The sequence below is a fragment of the Lycium ferocissimum genome, unplaced genomic scaffold (assembly GCF_029784015.1).
Source record: "Lycium ferocissimum isolate CSIRO_LF1 unplaced genomic scaffold, AGI_CSIRO_Lferr_CH_V1 ctg1729, whole genome shotgun sequence".
Taxonomy (NCBI): domain Eukaryota; kingdom Viridiplantae; phylum Streptophyta; class Magnoliopsida; order Solanales; family Solanaceae; genus Lycium; species Lycium ferocissimum.
Window position 1 is genome coordinate 34,418 of NW_026717118.1, and position 26,295 is coordinate 60,712.

The 26,295-nt window shown below is 36.1% G+C and overlaps 1 protein-coding gene across 1 annotated transcript; it reads right to left on the reverse strand.

Annotated features, from left to right (window-relative positions):
- Nucleotides 1-21,812: 21,812 nt before the first annotated feature.
- Nucleotides 21,813-25,454, reverse strand: LOC132042710 (zinc finger protein WIP2-like). Its single transcript, XM_059433243.1, has 2 exons — nt 24,450-25,454; nt 21,813-22,628 (listed from the first exon to the last, which is right to left on the reverse strand). Exons 1-2 carry the CDS (start codon nt 25,053-25,055, stop codon nt 22,185-22,187), a joined length of 1,050 nt encoding a protein of 349 aa, XP_059289226.1. The 5' UTR covers nt 25,056-25,454; the 3' UTR covers nt 21,813-22,184.
- Between the last annotated feature and the right edge of the window lie 841 nt (nt 25,455-26,295).

The window sequence follows — 26,295 nt, forward strand, 5'->3', positions numbered from 1 at the left end:
CTACATGCCACTAAATCTCCCGGTTGTGGTTTCCTTTGGTCACTAGTTGTGGTATTTTGATGTTGAATTTTGGCTAACACTACGGGTCCCTCAATGATCATTTCTTATTTGTTTATTCAAGAAAAAAAGATTGACTGACTTTAATATCTACACTGTTGTTTTCACTAAGATTTTATGATACACACTTGTTTATTGGATATCTTTACTATTTCATTGAAATTGTTTCATGGTGATTATTATTGAAATGTTGTGGTCTCAATAGCAATTCTAGAGCTTAAATGAGGTTTTGATGACTGATAAACTATGTACACGTGACAATTAATGTACAAGAATCAGATCCTTACCAAATCTCCAATATGAACTGGTAATGTAGGCAGAACTGAATAGGCACTGTTGAAAGGGAACTAGTCCTTTAGATGAAGAACTGGCTACTGTTTGAAGAAGTTGTTTTGTCCAGACTTGAAGAATTGGAAGTTTGATTCATTCAAATTCTACAAGAAACTGGAGTTAAAGATATGAAAATATTACCATAAATTGAACACATGAAATTAGTTTGGAAATAGGAGAAGTGAAATGTGTGCGCGTCAAGAAGGATATCCATGTCAAACAAGGATTTGTTCAGTACAATTAATGGAGCCAAGTCTTGGACCGATTTGAGAGTTAAAGGCAGTTATTCACTTGTATAAATACGACACGTCATAAACCTTTTGAGCTTAACCACCACCAAAGAGAGAGACATCAAGAGTGAGACCAGAATCAACACCAAGAGTCCTGAAGAAGCCAACTACAACATCGTTAAGAAACCCCTTTCTATGAAGATTTATCAAACTGTACTTGAGTTGTAATAGTTAAGTTCTTGTGGTTCCAAGAAAATATTCTAATTACCTTCTTAGTTAATTGTAGTAGGTATTGGTTTATGTTTGTAAGGAACTTCATTGACTGGGTGGAGTCATTGAAGAAAGATAGCCAACAATTGTGGGAATTGTTGAAGAAGAGAGAATTGGGGTACTAACTCTTTGTAATAGTTCCCTAGGTGTACAAGTCGAGTCTAGTGGAGAGTTGGAAAATTCCTACAAGAAGGAGGTCATGGTTGTTCCTCCCTTAAGCAAGGAGCTAGTTTTACACATGAAAATGCTTGTGTTGATTTACTTATTCCGCAATTTACCTTCTTGCATATATGCTTAAAAAACCTAGTTCTTGTAATGACCCTCCCGGTCATTATGGAAAATATAGGATCGCCCCACCAAATAGAACATTCTCAAGGGTAGAACGAGCTAATAGAAACTCGATTGTATAAGTCTAAGAACTGAAAACTTGACTTATTTGTGATTGTTGTTTGATTTTGTTGAGTCCATCGGGGGAAGGGGGTGACGTAGAAAATTAGAACTTCGTTGGGAATTTCGAGGCCATGGGTGAGTTCGTATGGTGTTTTTATGTCTATGTGCATGTTTTGTTTGTGTTTGTGAGGCCTCAGATGAAATGTTAGGTGGTAGAGTTGAAAAACTGAGAAAAATTACGAGCCTACTATCTCAGTGGTACCGCTGTGGCGGGGTAGGTACCGCTACGGCGGAACCACTATAGCGGTGAGCTTCTCGCCGCAAGCGGTTAGTCGGTGTCCCCATGTCCGCTAAGGTGGGCACAGAACCGCTATAGCGATGTCGCTATAGCAGGATCAGGCCCGCCATGGCGGAGGTCAGTTTCCTTGTGGTCTGCTATAGCGGGCACTTGGCCGCTATAGCTAGGCAGAATCTCAATTTTTAAACACTCAGTTCGAATTCTTTATTCATAAAACTCCAAAACAGTTCCCCACAAGCACCTAGGGCGAATTTCCAAGCTAGGGCAAGAATATTCTTGAGAGATAAGTCTCAGCCATCCCTTTCAATCATTACGTTATCATCTTCATGATTATCATCCCTTTTATGGGTCTCCAATGGAGAATTAGTAATAGTAACCCTAGAACCTAATAGACCTTCTATAATTGATGGGTTATGATTGTTGTCATCTAATGGCTTGGGTTAGCTTCTTTTAATCAAGAATTGAACTATTAGAGCCATGAACTGAGTGAATTGAGACTTAGGGTTTCATAAAAATGGTAGCTTGACCATGGAAACTACTTGTAATTGATGTTTTGATTAAATAGCCTTATAAATTGATGATTGGTAGTTGCTAAGGCAATTATTAGGTTGTGTTACACCTAGAGAATCATTCACCCATTGGACTGGGGCTAAAGGGAAGGGTGTTCTTGAATTAATTTTGTGACTAGAGTAATTATGACTTATTGAGCATTCTAATTGCTAGACTTTGAGCGTTCCGAGGCTTTACGGAAAGAAAAAGTTGTAGCAGAGTGATTCGCATTGTTCCAGCTCTACGTTTGAAGTAGGTTACGATCTACTTGAGTTAGACTTTGATTAGTTGATTATATGTGTTATGAAATCGATAAGAGAAATCATATCTAGTCTTCAAACATGATGTGTGTGTAGTTGAACTCCTATATGCAATTGATTGAGTGACTGTGTGGGCTTCATGCCACTATTCATTGCATCGAACCTACAGTTTGATATTATTGTGGTGAGATGTTAATATGATCTTCTTGGTGAGATTGGGATACAAAATGATGATTCGAGTATAGAAAACAAGAGGACAAGAAATACTAATGTATATATAGATGAAAAGGCACATTGACTGGGGGTGAGGATGTGACCTAGATTTTGAGATCCTGGTCCAAGGTTCGTTCCGAAAATGAGTGGTACATGATGTGGATCTGCGTCCGAGGTTCTTTCCGAAGCCGAGGATTTATGGCTCGAGTCCAATGAGTATCCGAAACGAGTAGTACATGGACACCATGGGTCCCCTACAGGTCATGACTACTGAGCAATGACATCAGTTAGCGTGTCTGTATAGCGAGTATATGGTTATTATTGGTAGACTTGTTTCCCGCTGTTGTTCCTGTTGATTTGATTCTTGATATCATTAGGTGGCTTGATTGTTAACATCCTTGGTTGACTTGTTGATAGGTTATTGATTTCTTGTTGCTGGCTGGCTTGTCTATTTTATTGATTTTATGATGTATGCATGATACTAATCTTAGTCGGCCTATGATATCTACCGGTACATAGTGTTTGTACTGATACTACCTTGCTGCATTCTTTTGAGTGCAGATTGTGATCCAGAGACTACTACCCGACCTCACATCTAGCGTTGAGGCCATTTGCTGACAGATTTAGGGTGAGCTTCTATCCATGCCAGGCCGCCCGAAGATCTTCTTTTATGATGTCTATTTCTATTCCGGACATTGTTAGTCATTTATTTAGATATATTACATTCCTTAGACATGTTTTAGATTGGAGTCTTTGTACGGTGACTTTCGGATTTTGGGGTTTGTAATAGTTAGAACTTCCGCATTTACTTCATTATAATATGGCATGACTTAATTTTGATTATCTTGTGCTTGAATGTGTAATAACTGATTGAAATGGTTAATATAAAAATGGACTTGAATGAGTAGATGGTTTATATGTTTGTTTACCCACTAGGAGTTAGTGTGGGTGCATGTCATGGCGGGTTAGGTACCTAGTGCTTACTGAGTACTGAGTACTAGACATTCACTGAGTACCTAGTGCTCAGACATACACTTTTTCTTTTTATGGTATGTTAGGCAAGGAAGAAGAGCAGGTTCTTGAAGATCACACCAACTAAGAGGACTTGCTGCTATTCAGATTTTGGTGAGCCCACATGCTTGTTTATGGGACTTCATGTAAAATTCTTTCATTATATTAGTTTCAGGTTGTGTCCTGACTTTAGTTTTGCATATTCATACTTCTTAGAAGCTTCATAGACAGATGTTAGTATTGTGGGTAGTATTTTGTTAAAGTTGTGTTGACTTGATGATTATGCAGAGTTAGGTAGAGTCATTGAAGAGAGAGAGAGAGAGAGAGAGAGAGAGAGAGAGAGAGCCAATAATTGTAGGAATTGTTGAAGAAGGGAGAGTTGGGATAGTGACTATTTGGAATAGTTCCTTAGGTGTACAACGAGAGTTGTAACAAAGTTGCTCGAGTTTGGTGGAGAGTTGGAAAATTCCTACAAGAGGTAGGTCATCGTTTTTCCTCCCTTGAGCAAGGAGCTAGTTTTACACATCAAAATGCTTGTATTGATTTACTTATTCTGCAATTTACCTTCTTGCATATCTGCTTAAAGAACTTGGTTCTTTGATCGCATTGGTCACAACTGAACTAACAATTATCATTTTATTTATATAAAATCTCACCCTACAAATTCACTAAGTATCTAGTGCTCAGACATAATACTGTTGTTTTGATGGTATGTTAGGCAAGGAAGAAGAGCAGGTTGTTGAAGATTGTACCGACTAGGAGGACTTGCTGCTATTCATATTTTGCTGGGCCATATGCTTGTTTGTGCGACTCCATATAAAATTCTTTCATTATATTAGTTTAAGGTTGTGTCCTGAGTTGAGTTTTGTGTATCCATTCCTCTTAGAAGCTCCATAGACAGATGTTAGTACTGTGGGTAGTATTTTGTTAAAGTTATGTTGACTTGATTATTATGAACAGTTGGGCGGTTGCCATGTTTAGTTGATTGTTGGATATTGATTATTTATCTAAAGTTACAGTAGTCTATTAATATTGAGTTGACATAATTAAAGTGGGTAATTACTGATGATGTGTTTATGGCTCCTTGAATATAAAAAGGGACATGTTTAGTGATTATTATCTTTATAAGGTACCTTCCGTGCTGCTCATTAGCATCAGATGCCTGTTGCACCAGGATCGGATTGGGGATATCTATATACAAAAAGAAGTACACAAGCCTTAGAAGAGCTAATTATAATAAATAACTACTAGCTTAACCCTTGTCCGATAAAGTACTGCTTGGTGTAAGACATGGTCTAATACTCCCTTTGGAAGCTGAAGGCGGTGAATCAACATTTAGCTTGGAAAATAGAAATTCAAACATAGCCGAGGCAAGTGGGTTTGTCAAGATGTCGGTGAGTTGATATTTGGTGGATAAAAACTGCATAGAGAGATCTTTGCGAGAAACGTTGTCATGAACAAATGGAAGTCAATCTCCACATGAGTGGTGCAAGCATGAAACACAGGCTTAATAGACAAGTAAACAGCTCTAATTGTCACACCATCGCACCTTCAAGGCTCGGAAAGGATCACCAAGCTCAAATAAAAGGGACTGTAACCATGTAAGCTCAACAACGTCATCGACAGGTGCTTTGTATTCAAATTATATGGTAGATTGTGCAACAGTGTGTTGTTTCCTTGACGATCATGAATCTAGTGCATTTCCAAGGAAAATGGCATATCATCTGGTTCACTTTCTATCATCTACCGCTCTTGCCAAATTGAAATTAGTGAACGCCTAAAGATTCTGATGCAATGATGTGGGAATAAGAAGTCGATGCTCAGTAGTGTGCTATAGGTAGCAAAGGATTCTTTTAATAGCAGCCCACTGCTTTTGTCTTGTGGAGTGCGTGAATTGGCACCTTTGTTGACAATAAAGGCAAGATTCAGTCGAGTAAGAGTGATTTATTGAAAGGCTCTAACAATGTTACGATATAGTGTAGGCTCATCAAACGAAGAATTATCACCAGCATACAACTTTGTTTTTGGCGCCATATGGGTTCGTACAACTTTGCTCTTGTGCATTTCAGACTTTAACAAAAGGTAATTGATGTACTGTTCCTGAGATAGCGAGATTCTGAAGGTCGTACCCTGTACTTCTGTTAGGTCCAAGGTTTCACCTATTAATTTTGATGATAACAAACCAACATAATTATTAATAAAAGAACATTTACTTGTGGTAAATTTATTTTTGGTATAGGTTTATTTGATGAAGAAGGATTTGGTGAAGATCTAATCAAATATGGAAAAGAAGATATTACGAGATGGAATTATGGAAGAAGATGCGGAAGAAAAAATACTTACTCAAATCAAGGTGCAAGAACTATGGAAAGAATATTTACTACAATCCTACGGAAGGAAAATATTCAACAAAAGAAAAGATCAAGATCAAGTTGTTGTTTAAGGAAGATTCAAAATCTATGGAGTATCAAGAAGTCTCATGTTTACAAAAGTTTCCTTATTCAAGTGATCAAAATTCAAATTGTAGAAGATGAATGTGACTACATTCAAATTAATATAAATCAAGATCCGAGGTGAAGTGAAGAGGATCTTGAAATTCTCTTGGGTTGTTTAAATAAAAGCTCAAATTTTGCAGTGCCTAGAAACTTGCCAAACGAAAGCAGTCTTTGACGAGATTCATCAATTAAGCGAAGAAGTTTAATTTTGGAAAGCTCACTGTACAAGGAAATTTCTACGGCTTAGAAGTGAGGCTATAAAGATCAAGTAAGATATCTATTGTACTGAGTCATAAAAGGAAGGAAATAAATCAAAGGTGTTGAGTCATAAAAGGAAGAAAATAAGTCAGTGGTGAAATTATTCCTTTTATGACACTGAAGTAATATGGGTCAGAATCTTCTCCAAACAAAGTGATAAAATCAATGTCCACATGTATCAAGAAAGAATCTTTCTTAATGGACCAAGGCTCTAATGTTATAATAGCCAACAAGCCAAGCTTTCTCACGTTACTCCTAAATATTGGGAAGTTGGAAAATGATGTAGTAAGGAAATATTTCTATAATATTCCAAGAGTTCAAATATGGTATACATTATAACGGTGTCAAGAAAGGAATGTCCGCAAAACTGTGGAGCAAATATTGTGCAATCAATTGAGGAGAAAATTCATCAAAGCTAAAGATACTATTTCAATTAGAAGATTCACCATATCAAGACAAATCAGATTCCTTGGAGCATGACGAGCCACTATTTAAAGAAGAAGTGCTAAACTGGTTCAGCATGCAGCCACTTATACTTTCGTCTCAACCTTCTCAAGTTCTTTGCTCTACTTTTCATAAGCATTGTAATTCTGAGTGACTTCATCGTGTAAACAAAAAAGAGAGGAGAGATATAGTATAGTTGGTGAGGCTTTGTATTTAGAGGTTGTGTCATTGTTCGTTTCTTTGGTGAGCGAGTGAAACCAAAGAGTCGTTGTTGCAGAGCGAGTGAAAACCAACTTTGTACGTTGTTGTGAGCGTGTCAAAACCAACCCTTGTTCGTTGTTGGTGAGCGAGTGAAAATCAACCTTGTAAACGTTGGTGGTGAACGAGGAAAACCACAAAGGCTGTATTCAACTCAAACTACAAAGAGCTTAAAGAGATAACCTCCTTGCAACCCAAGGGGACTGGATTAGGATACCACATTGGTTCCGAACCAAAGATAAAAATTCCCGGTGTCATTTATTTTATTGCTCGCATATTATATTTCGCACCCTTACTATTTATTGTGGTTTATACTTGTGCAAATCGAAGGACCGATAATTTGGCAGGTGTCGTTTCGCTATCGCCGACCGGCACCCAACAAAGTAGTCGACTAGATTTTTTTTTAACAAAGCTTACAATTCCCCCCCTCTTGTACTTTCAATTGGTACGAGCCTCGTCTCACATTTTTGTCTTTGCTTAAAGAAGTGAGGAAAGATCCATGGCAAAGGCATCAAATTACTGAAGCCATGTTTAAAGAGGGATTCTCAACAAGGTGCCACCCTACTTTAATAGTTTATACTACAATCAGTGGAGGGATAGAATGAAGATATATGTTAAATCAATAGATTATAGAGCCTGGCTAGTTATTAAGAATGGGCCGAGGTCTATTCCGAACAATAGTGCTGGAAAGAAGGTCGAAAAAGAGACATCCATATTTGACTACACAAAAGAACAATTGGATATTATGCAAACAAATGCTAGAGCAATATACCTGCTCCATTGTGCTCTTGGTGAAGAAGAATATGAGAAAATATCCGCTTGTAAAACAAGCTAAAGAAATATGGGACAAATTGGAAGCCATCCATGAGGGCACCATAAAAGATAAGGTATATCGAAAAACTTGGATAAGGCATCCAACAACGTCAAAGGGAAAAGAAGAAAGAAGAGAGCTCAATCCATCCAGGAATCAAGAGGTCCAACAAAGAGAGAACATGCACTGCTACGAATGTGGTAAACTTGGACATATTAAATCAAAGTGTCCTAACAACAACAAGAAGAAGAAATCCAAAACTTCAACTTGGAGCGACGAGGATGAATCTGATAAAGAGAGTAATCATGGAGAAATGGCTCTCATGTGCTTCCTGGAAGGAAAACAAAGTGACAAAAAATTACGTTTAACCTCTTCTTCGAGTGACGAGGAAGAAACTGACGAGGTATGTCATACTCCTATCATGACTTGTAATAATTGTGATGATTTGCAGGAAACTCTAGATCTAGCTTTCAAAGATTTGCAAAGAGTTCTTGGTGCATTCAAGAAAGTTCAACAAGAAAAGAAAGACTTGGATATTCGACTTAAGGAATGTCAAACTAAATATGATTTACTTCAAGAAGAAAATTCTGAGTTGCACACAAGCAAACGAAGACTTTGAACAAATCTTCTAGTCACCACTTTGATCAATGGAAGTCGACTCATCCCCTTAAGAATCGCCAGTTGATCGAAAGGGATCCACCAAAGAGATGCCCTATTTCAATCAAGTCAACTCGTAAGGTTCAAGTCGACTAATAAGGCAACCGCAGTGCGAACGCTCTTATTCTCATATTATATGTCATTATCGTGGTACTCCGGACATAAAGCATTTGCATGCAATTATGCTAGAAATCATGTAAGATCTAAATATTTTTGGAGACCCAAACACTTACATGCATCCCCAACTACACAATTTACTAATCATGAAGGACCCAAAAAGACTTGGGTGCCAAACACAAACTAATTTGTTTTGTAGGAATTCCTTGAGTCTAGCCATAAATAGAATCATTGACATTTGCATAGCGGCTGGTCAAGGAACGAGATCAAAGTTGCTTCAAAGTTCTTATGTACTCTACAAATTAAATGGTATTACTGAAGATTATTCAAGTTTCTCTTACTGCATTACGTGATGTATATCTAGCTGTTGTTTAATTAGTCAATTATATATGGTTTGAGTCGACTAATTGCACCATGCTGCTATTTTGTTGATACCGGTTATAACCTTGAACTATAATAACTAGAATATTTGGCGTGCATTTTTTTAATCTATATCTGTCATAAGTTATTAGGACAAGCAAGCCTGCAATCTTTATTGATATCATACAAATTTGATTCATATATATGTGGGTCTGAGATCATTCTTGAAGGAATCATATGTATGATATTTATTTGCTCTCTTGGTAAGAATACTAACGCCTCATTCAAAGCCCAAGAACGTTGTATAACTTGAAGCCTTCATAACCTCTTCATATGGACTTATTCAAAATCTTGAAGGCAAGAGGTATGTATTTCTACGATTGATAATTATTCACAAGTTACATGAGTTATAATTTTTTTTATCTTAATGAACTCTTCATATGAGATATGAAAAGGAAGAAAAATCATTTCTTGATTATTCTCATCCTTTTGGTTGCAAATGTCTATCGTCATGGTAAGGACCAAGTGGTAAAATTCATGGTATATTTCGTAATCTTTATTACTTATAATTCTTATGGCTTTTAAACAATTAGTTATAAAGATCTTTATGCGCATTCTCTTTAGACTAATGTTTCTTGAAGTGAAATTGAGCATGAAGATGAAGAGCGTACTCTGGACCACAAGAAATCGATTGATATGAATATGACAAAAGAGTTGAAATTATGGATATTCAAATGAACCTGATCGAAATGGTAAGGTTGTAGGAACTAAGGGTAAACTTGTAGCCCAAGGTTTCACAACAAGAAGGTTTGCTTCATTCTTAATATTTTTATTAGTATGTTAATTCTCATGAGCATATTATAAAGCCTTTTTCAGAATGCATGTCAAAAGTATTTCTTTAGATGATTTTACAACTGAAAATTATAGCATCTCCCAATAGTTTATTTTTTAAAAAAGAGTACTTATGCTACTGGAATTTTATTCTTGATTTGAAACCATCCCAAAAGAACAGCAAGGGAAGTTAATTCTTTGTTCCAAAAATGATGGTCATTTTATAGTTGCATAAATTTATATCTCATGTTACTAACTAGAAGGTGTACAAAAGAATTTCATAAGATTTTACGAGGTATTCGAACTTGAGATGACTACAAGGGTGAGTTAACATTCTTCTTCAAGTTTCAACTAATGCAAAGTTAAATGAAAGGTTCTTCAGCGAAGCCAAGTATTCCAAAGGAGTACTCAAGAGATTTTGTATGAAAAATTCATTGTACATGAATACTCTAGTAAGCTCATCATATCTCTCTCGCAAAGAAGAAAAAGGGTAAGTACACAAATCAAAAGTGCCAAGGTATGATTAACTCTCTATTGTAATTCAATAATTATTAGACCAGATTTCGTGTTTAAGCCACCTTATTCTTTTACAAAAATATTATTGAGATCTCTAGTTGGCACTCAAAAATTTGATTTTTGTATCCAAGAACTAACAGTTTTGATCTAGTGGGATACCCTCAGATGCAAACCTTGCGGAGACAAAGTTGACTAGCATAAATCATGTTTTGATCATGTATATCATGAAGAGTAAAGAATGCAAATATTTTCTCACTTTGAGCAAAGAAATTGATATGGAAATGAAGTACAATTTTATATCCTTTCATGATACAAATTGGTTCATTATTCTCTTAACTACTATATGTTTATCATTTTGAGTTTGCAAGACATTGAAAATACTTCTGAAGATTGAGTCAATCATAAATTTTCGAAAAATGGACTCAAAATATTTCCTACAGTGCTACATTTTTGTAAGACCAAAATATCTCACTTGTTTTGAATTGGTCTCTGGTCAACCCATTATAACTGTGCAATGACCTTGATATTGAATTAATGATTCAAACATTTTGATCAAAATTAATTTTGGATTACTTGAGATTCTACATGTGATAATTGTGATTTAAATGTTTGTATGACTCTTAATGCTTATTAGTTCATGAGAATTTGCAATTAATTGTAAGTATATGCTCAAAAGTACTTTGAGAAAATTAAGCATCCCATGAGTTTTTTTTTGCTCTAAATCTTTGCTAAGGTGCAGCTATACGTTCCACCCTTTTGATGATGCCAAAAGGGGGAGAAGTTTTCCTGTACAAAACGTTTGCTTCGTTAGTATTTTCAGACAGGAAATGCACAAGAAGAGCGATAAAGCATAAAGTGAGGGGGAGCCACTCCTTCAAGAGGTGCTTCAAGATCAAGGAACATACATTCAGCGGGAGCTCACTAATTCGGGGAAGTTTACATCCTTCTTATCATCTTTGTTCTGTCCTTTATTAAAATTGAAAGTTTTGTACTCAATGGTTTGCCATCATCAAAAAGGGGGAGATTGTTAGGTCCAAGGTTTCACCTATTAATTTTGATGATAACAAACCAACATAATTATTAATAAAAGAACATTTACTTGTGGTAAATTTATTTTTGGTATAGGTTTATTTGATGAAGAAGGATTTGGTGAAGATCTAATCAAATATGGAAAAGAAGATATTACGAGATGGAATTATGGAAGAAGATGTGGAAGAAAAATACTTACTCAAATCAAGGTGCAAGAATTATGGAAAGAATATTTACTACAATCCTATGGAAGGAAAATATTCAACAAAAGAAAAGATCAAGATCAAGTTGTTGTTTAAGGAAGATTCAAAATCTATGGAGTATCAAGAAGTCTCATGTTTACAAAAGTTTCCTTATTCAAGTGATCAAAATTCAAATTGTAGAAGATGAATGTGACTACATTCAAATTAATATAAATCAAGATCCGAGGTGAAGTGAAGAGGATCTTGAAATTCTCTTGGGTTGTTTAAATAAAAGCTCAAATTTGTACAGCTAGAAACTTGCCAAACGAAAGCAGTCTTTGACGAGATTCATCAATTAAGCGAAGAAGTTTAATTTTGGAAAGCTCACTGTACAAGGAAATTTCTACGGCTTAGAAGTGAGGCTATAAAGATCAAGTAAGATATCTATTGACCGAGTCATAAAAGGAAGGAAATAAATCAAGAGTGTTGAGTCATAAAAGGAAGAAAATAAGTCACAGAAATTATTCCTTTTATGACACTGAAGTAATATGGGTCAGAATCTTCTCCAAACAAAGTGATGAAATCAATGTCCACATGTATCAAGAAAGAATCTTTCTTATTGGACCAAGGCTCTTATGTTATAATAGCCAACAAGCCAAGCTTTCTCACGTTACTCCTAAATATTGGGAAGTTGGAAAATGATGTAGTAAGGAAATATTTCTATAATATTCCAAGAGTTCAAATATGGTATACATTATAACGGTGTCAAGAAAGGAATGTCTGCAAAATCCGTGGAGCAAATATTGTGCAATCAATTGAGGAGAAAATTCATCAAAGCTAAAGATACTATTTCAATTAGAAGATTCACCATATCAAGACAAATCAGATTCCTTGGAGCATGACGAGCCACTATTTAAAGAAGAAGTGCTAAACGGTTCAAAGATGTACCACTTATACTTTCGTCTCAACCTTCTCAAGTTCTTTGCTCTACTTTTCATAAGCATTGTAATTCGAGTGACTTTCATCGTGTAAACAAAAAGAGAGGAGAGATATAGTATAGTTGGTGAGGCTTTGTATTTAGAGGTTGTGTCATTGTTCGTTTCTTTGGTGAGCGAGTGAAAACCAAAGAGTCGTTGTTGGTGAGCGAGTGAAAAACCAACTTTGTACGTTGTTGGTGAGCGTGTCAAAACCAACCCTTGTTCGTTGTTGGTGAGCGAGTGAAACCAACCTTGTAAACGTTGGTGGTGAACGAGGAAAACCACAAAGGTCGTACTCAACTCAAACTACAAAGAGCTTAAAGAGATAACCTCCTTGCAACCCAAGGGGACTGGATTAGGATACCACATTGGTTCCGAACCAGTATAAAAATTCCTGGTGTCATTTATTTTATTGCTCGCATATTATATTCTGCACCCTTACTATTTATTGTGGTTTATACTTGTGCAAATCGAAGGACTGATAATTTTGTGCAGGCTGTCTCGCTATCAGTCGACTGGCACCCAACAGTAGTCGACTAGATTTTTTTTTAACAGGCTTACAATTCACCCCCCCTCTTGTACTTTCAACTTCAACACCCAAAAGAAGCTCAAGTGAACCAAGTCTCTAATTGATAATTCCACACCTAACTAGGAGATGACAGACTCAAGGAAGCTAGAATGACTATCCTTAAGGATAATGTCGTCAACATAAATTGGTAAGTATACCGTCACTCCATTTGAGTGATACACAAATAGTGAAATGTGTATTTTGGATGGAGAAAACCTAATGGCCACGAGAAACTAATGAAGCTAGATGTACCAAGCTCTAGGCCTATTTAAGGCCACAAAGAGATAACATGATTAGATTAGGATATGATGAATGAACAAAGACGACCGATTGAGCCATAAATACACTTTCAAGAAGCTGTCCATATAGGAAAGCATTTTGGACATCTAACTAGTGCCAACACTATTCATTAGAGGTAGCAATGGAAAGGACAACTTAAATAGTAGAGGCTTAACCACCGGACTAAATGTTTCAAAATAGTCTAGCCTTTCAAGTTGGTGGAAACCGTTGGTGACTAATCCGAAACACCCATTTGTTACCTCAACATTCATACAGGACTAACGACCAAGTCCTAATATGGAGTAGAACATTCATTTCAGCTGCCATAGCATCATGCCAAACCTTATGTTTATTGGCTTCAGTGAAGCTGGTAGGTTCAACATCAGGAAGCGAAGCCGACGGAGAAACGACAATAGTGGTTAGTTGGGAAGAGGGAGGCATATCCTAAAGATTCATATGGTGGGTTCTTTGTGACGGAGCTGTGAGTCGAGTGCCACATTTGGGGGGTGGTAAGGGAGTGGAGGAGAACTTAGAGGCTACAGAAGCAATGGGTACCTTCAGAGTCTACCACAAGAGGGATTGATGATGGTGAGAAAGTTGTAGCAGCGGAAGTGTAAGAGGGAGAATTGTTGACAATAGGTTCTAAGGCGATGGGCAGGTTAGAAGCTTGAGGATATGGAGGGATAGGAGCAAAAGTAGATGGCAATGAAGTGATGATGGTAGGAGAGGGCTAGCTGACTATGGACCACAGTAGTGAGGAAGCTAAAATTAAGGATAACGCCAAAGGAATCATAGGAGGATCAGTTGAGTGCTGACGGTCGAGAGTGGAGGGTGTCTTAAATGAAAAGTTTGTTTCATTAAAGAAAACATGAAGAGTGATAAATATAAGCCTAGAGGATTTGTTAAGACATCTATAGCCGAGATGGTTTGGATTGTACCCAAGAAGAACACATGTAACACTTTGAAAGTTGAATTTTTGTGTGTTATATTGGATGTTAGGAAAGTAGAGGAATCCAAAAGACTTTAAGAGAGAATAGTCAAAATACTAATTTTTTTATACTGATTCAAAGGATGAGTGGCCAGTTTTCGAGGAAGATGGCAGTCTATTGATGAGGTAGACGACAGTGTCGAATGTGAAGTGCCAATAGAGCGAAGGAGTGAAGCTATGAGCCATGAGACTTAGGCCAGTGTCAATAATGTGACGAAATTTTCTTTCAACCTTTCTTTGTTGTTCATGAATGTAGGGACAAGGAATTCTATGGGAGATTCTCTAGCTAGGAAGGACGGGGGATAAGACACAAAACCCGCCATTCCATTAGATTGGAGTGATTTTATATGGGATAAAATTGCTTTTCGACAAAGAGCTTAAAATATTGACATTGAAAACCCCTAGGTGTAATTTGAGTAATGATCCACAAATATAAGAAAATAATTATGACCATTAGAAGATAAAGCAGAACCCCAAACATCAATAAAAAGTAATTGAAGCATACAAGAGCTTTTAATAGTTGAAGTCAGTAGAAGTAACTGACGCGACTTGCCAAGTGCTAAAAACACTATTGAATTGAAACTAGCACAAGGAAGACTATGGTGCTGAATTAATTTGTACAGCACGCATGATAAAGGTGTCCTAGATGGAGATGTCAATAGGAAGAAGAAGCTTTGACAGAAAGGAATAATGAAGGCGACACATAACTAATTCTTTAATAGGGTGATTTGATAGAAATATCTGCCGCGATGGTTTCCCTCTCTTCCCCCACCATTTTCCTGCCCTATCCTTGATTGACGTTGGAATTATAAATTAGCAATCACTAGATAGTGTTGCTTGTCTTAGGTTTGAATTGGGTGTAAAGGGGTTGATAAGTCCAAGTGCATTTGTGTTTTGATGATTGTCAAACTATTTCAGAACCAGATAGAGACTTGGTCTGCAATCTGCTCTCTGTGCACCTTGCAAGCTGAGCCACTTGCTGCAAACAAGTACAGCTGTGAGTTGGCCCATGCTTTAGGTCAAAGTGAACAAGTGGTCTCTATCCATCCCACATGCTCCCACTATATATACAACATGATGGCAACATATTGATTAGACTTGAAAACCTAATCTAAATCGTGCAAAGCTGCCAACACAAGTTCTCAAGATCTCTCAAGAACAAAGTTACCTATAAGTTGAAGAACCTAATCCATACAGAAGATTTAGTCTAAGTTCTTTATATTGTTGTGAGTCTTTGTTTGTTTGTGCTTAAGTTGTAAATCTACTCTTCTCTTTAAAGGAAGCTATTTGTAGGTGGATCAAAAGTCTCAAAGGGTTTTTGTTGGAAGTGTGTTTCCTCAAGCTGTTGAGTGGTACATTAGAGTTAGCTAAGTGGTGTTTCTTGCAATCAGAGTATTGCAAGGGCTGAGGGACTATGGAAGTTAGTTCCTAGGTTACATAAGCGTTATTGTAAGGATGAGGGATTATGGGAGTTAGTTCCTAGCTTACGATAGAGTTGTAACTTGAAGTTGCTCGGTGTAGTAGAGTTGAAATCCTACTAGGCTAGGTCGTGATTTTTAATCCCTTGAGCAAGGGGTTTTCTACGGTAATATCTTGCCTTCTGTACTTACTGCATTGCATAAGGAAACGGGTACTCAACTAGGTCCCTCATATATTGTGTTTGGTGGACGCACACCATGCAACAGGGGTGCTGCCCGGAAGGTAAGATAGCAATAGACAATGGGGTAAGTGTGGTACCATTGATGAACTCATGGTTTACTAGGAGACTAAGCAACTCACTGAATGAAACAGGTTTCGGACGAGCAGATAGGGTGGTAACGAGGTCCTTAGCTTCGAGAACCTTAAAAATATACATTTTTTTGATCTGATAAACAAAGAGGACAACCAACAATGGCCAATTCATCAGAGATAAGCTTAGCTTTGTGAAGATATTGGTCACAACCATATCATCTTGATTCAAATTTTGGAGTTGCATTATGAAGATTGACAACGTGAGTGTTAAAAGGAAAGGAGCACGACTTCAAGGGCATCCCAAATAGCTTTGGACGTGGACAAGCCAATAACAATCGGGATAGTTCCTTTAGAGAGAAAAGATATTACGAGACTAGGAATTACTTGATCTTGTTGAATTAATCTCTTATATGTTGGATTAGCCATAAGTTTCGCACCATTGGTGACGAGAATATGGGACGACGAGCATGGCAGATTGCTGGAGATATAGCCAAAGAGATCCTTACCACAAGTAAAGGGTAGAATGTATGTCTTCTAGAATAGATGATTGGAGGAGGTTAGTTTGATTGGGATGAAGTGATGGACATGGTTAGAGGTGAGGGAGAAGAAGTAAGCATTAGAAGTCACGGTGGGTTGGGCGACGATAGTCGTAACCGCCAAAGAAGTGGACGCGAGCCCGATATGAGCTCTGATACCATAACAATTCAAGAAGAGATGTAAGGTTTGACAATATTAATTCTGTATCTCTCACGTCCAATGGTACATATGTGTTTGCATTAGCTAGGCTAATACATATATGAGTTTTGATGATTGACAAAAGATGAACAATGATTGACCATGATACCATAAAATATGCAAAACATGTTCCAACCAGAGCAAGATTTATGGTTGATTGAAGCAGATGTTCCAAACACTGTGCAATGTCTGAATGAGAAAGAATGCAATGCACATGGAACTAGTACAAAAACTGGATCGATCTCAAGAGATCGTTGCAAGCAATGCATATGAATCAGGTCCACAAGCATGTTACATCAGATATAGACAAGCACAGTCAAAGAGGTGAAGAAAATGACCTAGTCGGGCACACAAAGATGTTCAGTGTATAGCATGAATGATTATGAACAACACAATTGAACAAGACAACAAAGAGGTAGATGATGAGGAGATAAGATGACTCAGTGGAAGAAGCAGTTTAATGAAGAGATAGAACAAGTTACAAAACATGCTCTATACAAAGGAGTCATCGAGTACAGAGGAGGAATGATCACAGGTCATCAGGTGCAGTAGATAAGTGACCTAGAAGCAAAGACAGTGTATGAAGAACAACTTAAAGTGATCAGAGGGGAAGTGACCAGTGACAGACACATAGCAGCCTATATATATGAAATGTGTCCCAACGTGTTCCTACCCGATATCCTCGTAACAGCTCAACGGCAGACGGTTAAGGAAAGAGATTGGTGGAACGGGTACATGAACATGTTCTATCTCAGACAGTGCAGAGATTCAGAGGCAGAAGAACTAGGTGGATGAAACAGGTTTGTGAACATGTTCCAGGGCGAGTCCTACAACAACTAGGATTTGCAGAATTATGAAAAGAACTTGGCGGTCAAGTATGAAAGATTCCTTACCATATTTGTTAGGATTAGTAAGCCTCCTACACGTACAAGGAGCGGACTCAACAATGCAAGAATCCAACTACTATACAAACCCTACTTGCATGTCATTGACCGACTAGGAAATGGTTTTGTGTTAACCGACCTGCGGAGCTTCATTGTGATAAATACCCAGGTCTTTCCAAGAAGAAGTTTGTGCGCCCACAAAGAGAGAGTTCAGAATATTGTGCTGTCAAAAGATATATCCAACATATTCTAGAATCCGGGGTTGCATCCCTAGTGCAAGAAAAAGGATTGAAGGAACTGTCTTACCATATAATGTTCTCCAATTCACAAGTCTAGATATCTTGTATTAGGTTGGTTTATCGAGTTGTATCTTTATCAGCTTATTAAGAAGCATAAAAAATAGATACAAAACATTGTAACTCCAAGTAGGAAGTTTATTACTTGGAGATAGCTTGCTAGTCAGAGGTTGGGTGGCAAGGCTGGGGTTTAAGAGTTAGATTACAGAGGTTGTAATTTGTAACTCATAGTTGGCTCTTGTTGTAGTGAAGTTGTTGGGGAAATCCTATAGGTCTGTGGGTTGTGGTTTCCATCACCGTTTGAGCCGGGTGGTTTCACGTAAAAATACTGTGTCCTTTACCTTCCTGTTGATTTTTATTCGGCAAACTCTTTCATAGAACAGGTTAGGTAATGTGTTCTGTCCATAGGCGAAAAGTGAGTATACATTAGGACAGACAAGTAGGGCGTGTGAAGCTAACAATATGGATATCTACATATACACAAGGAAGTACACACGCCTTAGGAGTTCGAATTACAAATAACTGCTAGCTCCACCCTTTTCCGGCGAAGTACTGCTAGGTGTAAGACGTGGTCTAATAATGCGAACTGACATATGTAACACACTTTCAGGCTAAGAAAAAGTGTCCATATGACGCCCATGATAAAGGGCAGGTCGAAGAGAAGAACTAACAGACTTTTAGGCTGACAAGTTTCAAAGTAGAGGTGCATATTATATCTTAGGCATATTCCATATCGAAATGAGAAAGGCAAGCTAAGAGATTACTAGGCAAATTTATACAACACAGCGTAGAACATATACTAAACAAAATTATTTAAAAATATTATACTATCACATTTCACCTTTTTGGCTTAATATTGTCAATAATCAGTGGATTAATTTCCCTAACAAGTAACAATACATCTACCACTTTTTTTTGCAATTGGCTTAGAAATTGAACCAATTTTTTAAGAATGAGAATTGGATGGAGTTATTGTTTGAAAATGCTACTGGTATTTATGGTTTTAGACGCCAGACAAAAAATACTGCTCCCATCACATCCTTAGATGCTGCTGAAGGTTTCACAGGCTGGAACTTTATATCCTTCAAATCCTTTAACTTTATACTATCCCACATTCACAAATGTCCTTCCTGAGACCTCAGTCATCATTCATCAAGCAAGGACAAAAAGCTTAATCAAAATCTTCAGAAATTTTCCATAACAATAGCCTGGGGGCCATATTGACCAACACGCCAACTCAACCTCCAAACAAAAAATACTTGTGCAAACATGGAAAACTATAAATCCAGCCACTACCTTTGAAATTTCCAATACAAGAAATGAGGTTTTTCTGTGAGTGACTCTTAGTAGCCGTTTGGACATGATTTGAAATTATGATTTAAAACTATGAGATGAATTCATGTTTGGACATGCAATTTGGATTTCTAAAGTTGTATTTTTTCTTATAGACATACAAACCCCACAAATTGTGAAAACTATCAAAACTTTCCCAATTCTTATACAATCTTACCAAATGAGCAAGTCATAGTTCATAACAAATTAATACGCTACTAGAAGACCTTTCTAAAAAATATAACATCAATTGATCAAACTTTAGTTCAATGCAAAGGAAAATTTAACATGAATAGTAATGTACATGCTCTTTAATATAATCCTCCCACATGGTACGAACATAAATAACAGTTGGTAAAAGTTAATGAGGTTGGTAAATGGTAGGTGGGAGTAACTGTTCAAAATATCTACCAACTTATGGGTCTTTTTTAACAAAATATAAATTTATGGGTTAAGCTTTACATTTAAAAATTTTGAAATCATGATTTGAGATCCCAAATCATGCCTTTTTGGATGATTTGGGATTTCATCTCATGAGATGAAATCACATGTCCAAACGCTGATTTCATAACATGACTTAAAATCATGACATGAAATCGCAGGTCCAAACGCTTACTTAGTGGCAACCCATTTAGTCATCACTAAAGGTATGTCTTAAGGGGTCGTTTGGTAGCTCATTAAAGTTATGCACGTATTAGTAATACAAAGATTAGTTATAAGAGAATCTGTGTACTCCCTCTGTCCAGAGGCGAATTTATGTATGAAATTTGGGTCACGTGAACACATGGTCACTCGACTAAACTCGATATATCATGTGTATAATTCTGAAAACATATATAATATTAACTGAAGGAACACATGATCAAACTAGGCCAAGTGGAGCACTGGTTAGGGGTTGTATTTATTTCCTCAAGGTCTCAGGATCGACCCCAAGCTCCCGCACGTTATATGCTTTTTATTTTCTAAAGCATCCTTTTGACTTTCCTTTTTATATTATTCTAAATCCTTTTTTTCCTATAATTCTAATTACCCAAAAGTCAAAAACGTGTTTCTTTTTTTTATTACATCTAATGAATATTTTTCCTCTTTATTTCTAATTACCCAAGTCTCAAAAGGCAAAAGAAATAAATAAACCCCATAGGTGCTAAGCTGCAACGAACAAAGGCAAAAGAAATTAAAAAACCCCATAGCTAATGGTGAACTCATCCTATAGTTTGAATTCCGAGAGTCAAACAATTTAATTTTGATCGAGAATTCAGGCACGGGATCTTCAAGTTTTTTGAAAATAAAAATTAAAGTTTTTTGAAAATAAAAATTATGTATTTGAAAGTAACATAAAAAGTACTATAAGTCACAATGATTGGCAATTCAAAATAGTTAAAAACTATATGAAAAAATTATAGTCAAAGAAAGACTTGTTTGAATTCGAAATCCGAAAGGTGCCATATAAATTGGGACGGAATGAGTATTATTTTATGGAGGTATTAGTTACGCAGAATTTAGTTATTGATCATGTATTAGTTATCATTTTTTTTTTTTTTGTGCGGGGGGGGGGGGGGGTGTCTTTATTTTTGCCCTTCAAATTGGTAGTCTTTAAGTTTTGCCCTTCGCCTAATACCCCGAGGTTGTGGGTTCGAACCCCAGCTCAGTAAAAAAAAAAAAAAAAAATCGCAAGGCAGAATTATGCCCATGCAAATTCTGCCTATGTGCAAATTCTTCCTTAAGGCAGAGTTTCAGTGACATTCTGCCTGAAGGGAAAAAGTTAAAGACCACCATTTTGAGGGGCAAAAATTAAAGACCACCCCTAGCGAAGGGCAATTCTGCGAATTGCCCATTAGTTATTCCGTTTTCCATCCTGCATAAAATAATAAATAAAATCATTATAACTTATACGTATCTTAGTTATGCGGATTTTTAAATTGCAAACCAAACACCACATAAGGTGTGTTGAATTTTATACTACATTGCAAAAGAATGCTACCAAACATATAATACTACTTATGCATAATTTAATAGGAGCATATAAATAACTTAACTCCTAACCGGCCACCAAACCGACCTTAGTGTTTCTGTTGCGAGCCAAAAAGGTTCCCATGAGAACTGATAACTTTAGTAGCGATCCTTAAATATATACGCCACAAAAGTAACTCTTTTTAATCGTGACAGTCTCTACGAATATCTATTAAATATCTTTTCTTAAGCCACTAAGAATAAAATTTGGCAGAAAAAGTATTTAGCTAATCACGGCGAAACATCTGAGAATTTCTGAGGATCAAATTAACTCACTTAAGTATCTCTGCATAATCAATAAGTTGAATGTTCGAGTCATGACTTCGTGTAAAGATGAAACCGGTTCTCTTTTGCAATGGGTTGTTATTAACAGATGAAAAGAAAGTTGACATTGCTCTCAAGAACATATGGTCAAAAAGAGGAAAATTAACATATAGTAGTAAATAAAATGAAACAAAAAAGTTACTAAAACATACATGTAGATATAAAGAGAGCGCTAACTTCTCTTCTCATGAGTGCAACATTTCCTTTTAAGGAAGATTAAAGTTGCAACTAAGGAAAATGATACAAGGCTAGAAGTGCAACATAAACAAAGAGAGAAAGAAAACATGTAGTTCTCAAAACTAGCCTTCCCCCATACCACGGAATTTTTTATGATGTGCCTGATACAACTGACATTAGTTATGTAAGGTTTGTTTCCGTCTCATGAAAAAGTGGACCCAAATCTTACATTTTGGGTCCACTTTTTTTTTTTTTTTTTTTTCTGAGGTAAAAATAAGTCTTACATAACTAGTATCAGTTCCCCATACCCCATATTGTCAATTTGAAGGATCATGATCATTGTCTTGTTCAATTTCTGAAGCAGGTTCATCCTCTTCCTCTAAGCAATCAATACCATAAGCTGCATGTCCATTCCCAAATGCCTTAATATGATCTTTAAGTGACCTTTTATGCTTAAAATCTGATCCACAAGTGCAATACCAAAGCTTTCCGCAATTCTTCTCATGAGTTCTCCAATCACCTCTTACAGCAAATGCTTTGCCACATTTCCTACACATGAATGGCTTGATTCCATGCTTTCTTTTGTAATGTGTCTGAAGGGTTCTAAAATCTTTCAATGGCTTAGCCCTTGGATGATCAATATTGTTCCTGCAGCCAGGTGCACAACAAAAGCAAGGAAGCCTTAGCATTGCTGTTGGTTGTGTTCCCCTTAGAGATTCTGGTCCTTTTCTGTATTGAGATCCATGCCCCCACATGTGCATCTGTTGAAAAATATATATAGAAAAAAGAACAACAAAGGATGGAGAAGAGCAAGAAAACCAAACCACAAAAAGAAACAAAGTTTAGTGTAGGATTTAAGTTATATAATGAATTTTTTAAACCACCAGTGTAATTTAAGTCGCAGTATATATATTGCACGTAGGTTATGGTAGTTATTTCTCAGTAGCAATTAATGCTTATTAGACAGAAATACATGAAATTACTTTTTTAAGTGATCTGATTGTATAATTTTTTTTATTTTTTTATGTCGGCATAAAATTAAAATTTGTATAATATAGGGCAACTACACCACAAGTCCACAACTTTCCTTTCCAAGTTACTATAGACATCAAGAATTCTCCCAAGACAATTGGTTTAATAAGGTGTTAGGTCATATTATTAAGGGAAGAAGTGCATGAAGCTGCAGAGAGTTGAGATGACCTCAAATTTAAGTTTTACATTAGTTATTAGGTCATGTCATTTGATACACACTACTCATTATAATAATTTGTAGCCTTTAGAACCATTACACAGAGACATAGAATATTGCATTTAACTACCAAGTAGAAATTAAAGCAGAATATAAGTTTTGAGTTTGATCTGCAATCATGTGAAAATCAATATTTTCATTTAATATCGGTGATTTATTTTTGGAGCTGGATGATAAGATCTTGTGATGATACTAAGACTAAAGCATCTTTCTTTAAAGATTTCATAATATAGATCCTTTTGACAATATGTTAACTTAGATAAAGAAAAAGGTAACTTCTGTTGGAAACCACCCACAATTATTGGTAGATATATATTTGTTGATTTGCATGTAGTCATTTCATTTTAAATATGGGGGAAAAGAAAGAAAAGTTGATGTTTCGCTACGGGAAAAATACAAGAACAGTTCATAGAATATGCAGATCCATCTTGGTTCACATAGGAAGCAATATACTATGTGTGGCTTTACATGCATATTTCTTTGTACGCTTTTGGATTATAGTTAATTTAAATTGGAAAAATAAAAAAACAATATCTGAAATTAAAGTTGAAAAAAAGTATATCTGAACATTGAGACTATATTTTTGGATATGAGTTTTACAAAAAGAAAACGTTAAAAGTAACGGAAAACTACTACTCCTATTTCACTAGAAATATTTGTCAAACAAAATTTTCAATATTTCACCGTAGCATTTGTTTATGGGGTCTAGTTGGGGTTACTGTCTTAAGATTGAGTGTTCAGATTGAGAAGCCTTTTTATCTTTTCTCTGTCCACTGATTTAAGATTATAGGTAAAACTAGGAATTGTTCAGTACACAACTGTCTATGTGTAATACAAACTTCAAGGACAAAAGGCATTTTAGCTGTGTTGTTCAATCAAATAAAGAGAGCCACTGACCAAAGTTCTCAGTTGGACCAGGTTGATTTATCAGATCCCCATAACGCAGGCAGAAAAAAAGACAAAGGAGGGAAAACAAAAAAAATTCATAAACCAAATATGAAATAAATATTTTTTAACTGGCTTTTGTTTAGAAAAGAAGATAAAAGAAAAGCAAACCCTTACAGGACCCATATAGTGTACTGTCTTTGATATTGTCAAATATCCAGCTAAGATTTAAAAGTAAAAGGTTAAAATCATGCTAGAAAAGAAGTGTTGTTAACAAAGAGAGAGATGGGTTTTCTCTCTTTTCTGCAAAACCCAAAAAACAAAAAAGAAGAAATGATGGAAACACAAAAGGCAAGTTTTAGCCTTTAGCCTGTAGGCTTTTAGGGAAAATCATTTTTTGGTTTAAAATATAAAAGAAAGGGATCAAAAATTAACTTAATCAGCATACCTGCATGTTATTATATCTATTGAAAGTCTTGAAGCAAAGAGGACATGAAAATTGTGTAGGACCAATCAAAATCTGGGCTGGTGTTGGGATCCAATATTGACCCTTGTGAAGTGTGCTTGTAGAATTAGAATATCCAATATTGGCCACAGTAACTTCTTCTTCTTTGTTGGTAATTTCTTCAGTGTTTGTAGTGGAAGAAATCCTTGAAATAACATCAGGGCTTGGATTAGGAAGCCCTAATTGTAAGGCTACACTAACACTTTCATCATCTAATTCTTCATCACCAAAGTTAGAAATGAAGCTCTCTTCTTTGTTTTCCTTACTATAATTATCAACTTCCATAGGATTAGATGAGTAATCTTGAATAATTTGCCTTGTTGGGCTCAAACTAAGGAGAGGAAGAGGTTCTTTCAAAGGAGGAGAAGGTGGTGAAGATTGAAAATATTGGAAATTTGTTGAAGAGGGCAAGATATAGTTATAGGAAGAAAAAGGAGGAGTACTAGAAGATGAGGAGGATGAAGAAGAAGAAGAAGAGGAGGAGAAATGGTAAAGAGGGTTGAGATTATTGAACCATCCATGGAAGTAATTGGTATAAGGATCACTCATAATGGATAGTAGAAGAAGAGGAAATTAACACTAGCTAGTATATGAGAGGGACACAACACCACACAACACAAGACAGACATAAAAGATGAGGAGCCAAAAAGTTTAAAAAGAAGACTGAACAAGAACACCAAAATTGAAAAAGGAGTGAAAGGGGAAGACTAATTAAGAAACATCTATACATAGATCATGCAAAGGGCAAGAGAGAGATGTTTTAGGGTGTGGAAGGGCAAGAGAGTGGTGCGGAATGACGCAGTTAAATAAAGTAAACCCTAGTGAATAAAAAAGGAGAGACATCACTTCTGAAAGGTGACTAAACAAGAGAGAAAATATACCCACAAAAACAAAAACAAAAACAAAAAAACAAAGGAGAATGGGAGAAGAGAGAGCCAGATAAATCTAGGGACTTGAAACAAGGATAGGAAAAAAGAGAAGTTTATCTTTTGTGCTTATATATTGTACTCCCTTCGCATTAATTTATTTGTGTCGTTTTGACTTGGTGCGGAATTTAAAAAAAATAAAGTTTTTTTTGAATTTTGTAGTATTAAATTAAAAATATGTAAAATGTATCAAAATGTTCTTGAATATTGGTGTCTTTAACATTCCATATAGGAAGTTAAAATTAAAGAGTTGCCGAAAAAGAAAAGAAACATTCTTTTTAAATGAATTAAAAAGAAAAGTAAGACAAACAAATTGAAACGGAGGAGGGAACAATTTTTTACCCAATCATGTTATTAAGAACTATAATTATAAGTAATTACACATAAAAATAAACTTAATAATATTAAAAATAAGATAAAGTTCATGTTAAATAGCATATCAAAATACACTGACAGTGTAAAAAATTATTTATATTGACGGGATATATAAATTAAATAAAAAAAGAAAACCTTTTATAACAAGCTTTTTGAAACAGCTGAAAACTTATATTTTTATTAAATTAAGTGAATAAACAAAGCTAATGAATGGAAGCTAAGACAAGACCATGAAATTAGGGTTGGGTACTGTCTGCTGTGGATGAAGAAAGAAAGAGATAACTGTCACATAGGAATAGCATGCATACAAAAAAGGCCATTGTAATTAGGAAGGTGAAATTGTGGTGTTGGGAATCAAAGAGTTTGTATACATACCGGCAAGTACTTTGATTCAAGAGCTCTGGTCGGGTAGTGAATGAATGGGTGGTGGGGGTTGGGGTGGAGGGGTTGGGGGTGGGGGGTTGTCTCATTCAAGTGTCGACCCTACA

Bases quoted from the DNA above. Each gene is read 5' to 3' on its own strand.
- LOC132042710 (XM_059433243.1), bottom strand. From the start codon at position 25,055: ATGAGTGATCCTTATACCAATTACTTCCATGGATGGTTCAATAATCTC. The intron at 22,629-24,449 runs GTATGCTGATTA...ATTTTTCAACAG, and splicing joins ATAGATATAATAACATGCAG to ATGCACATGTGGGGGCATGG.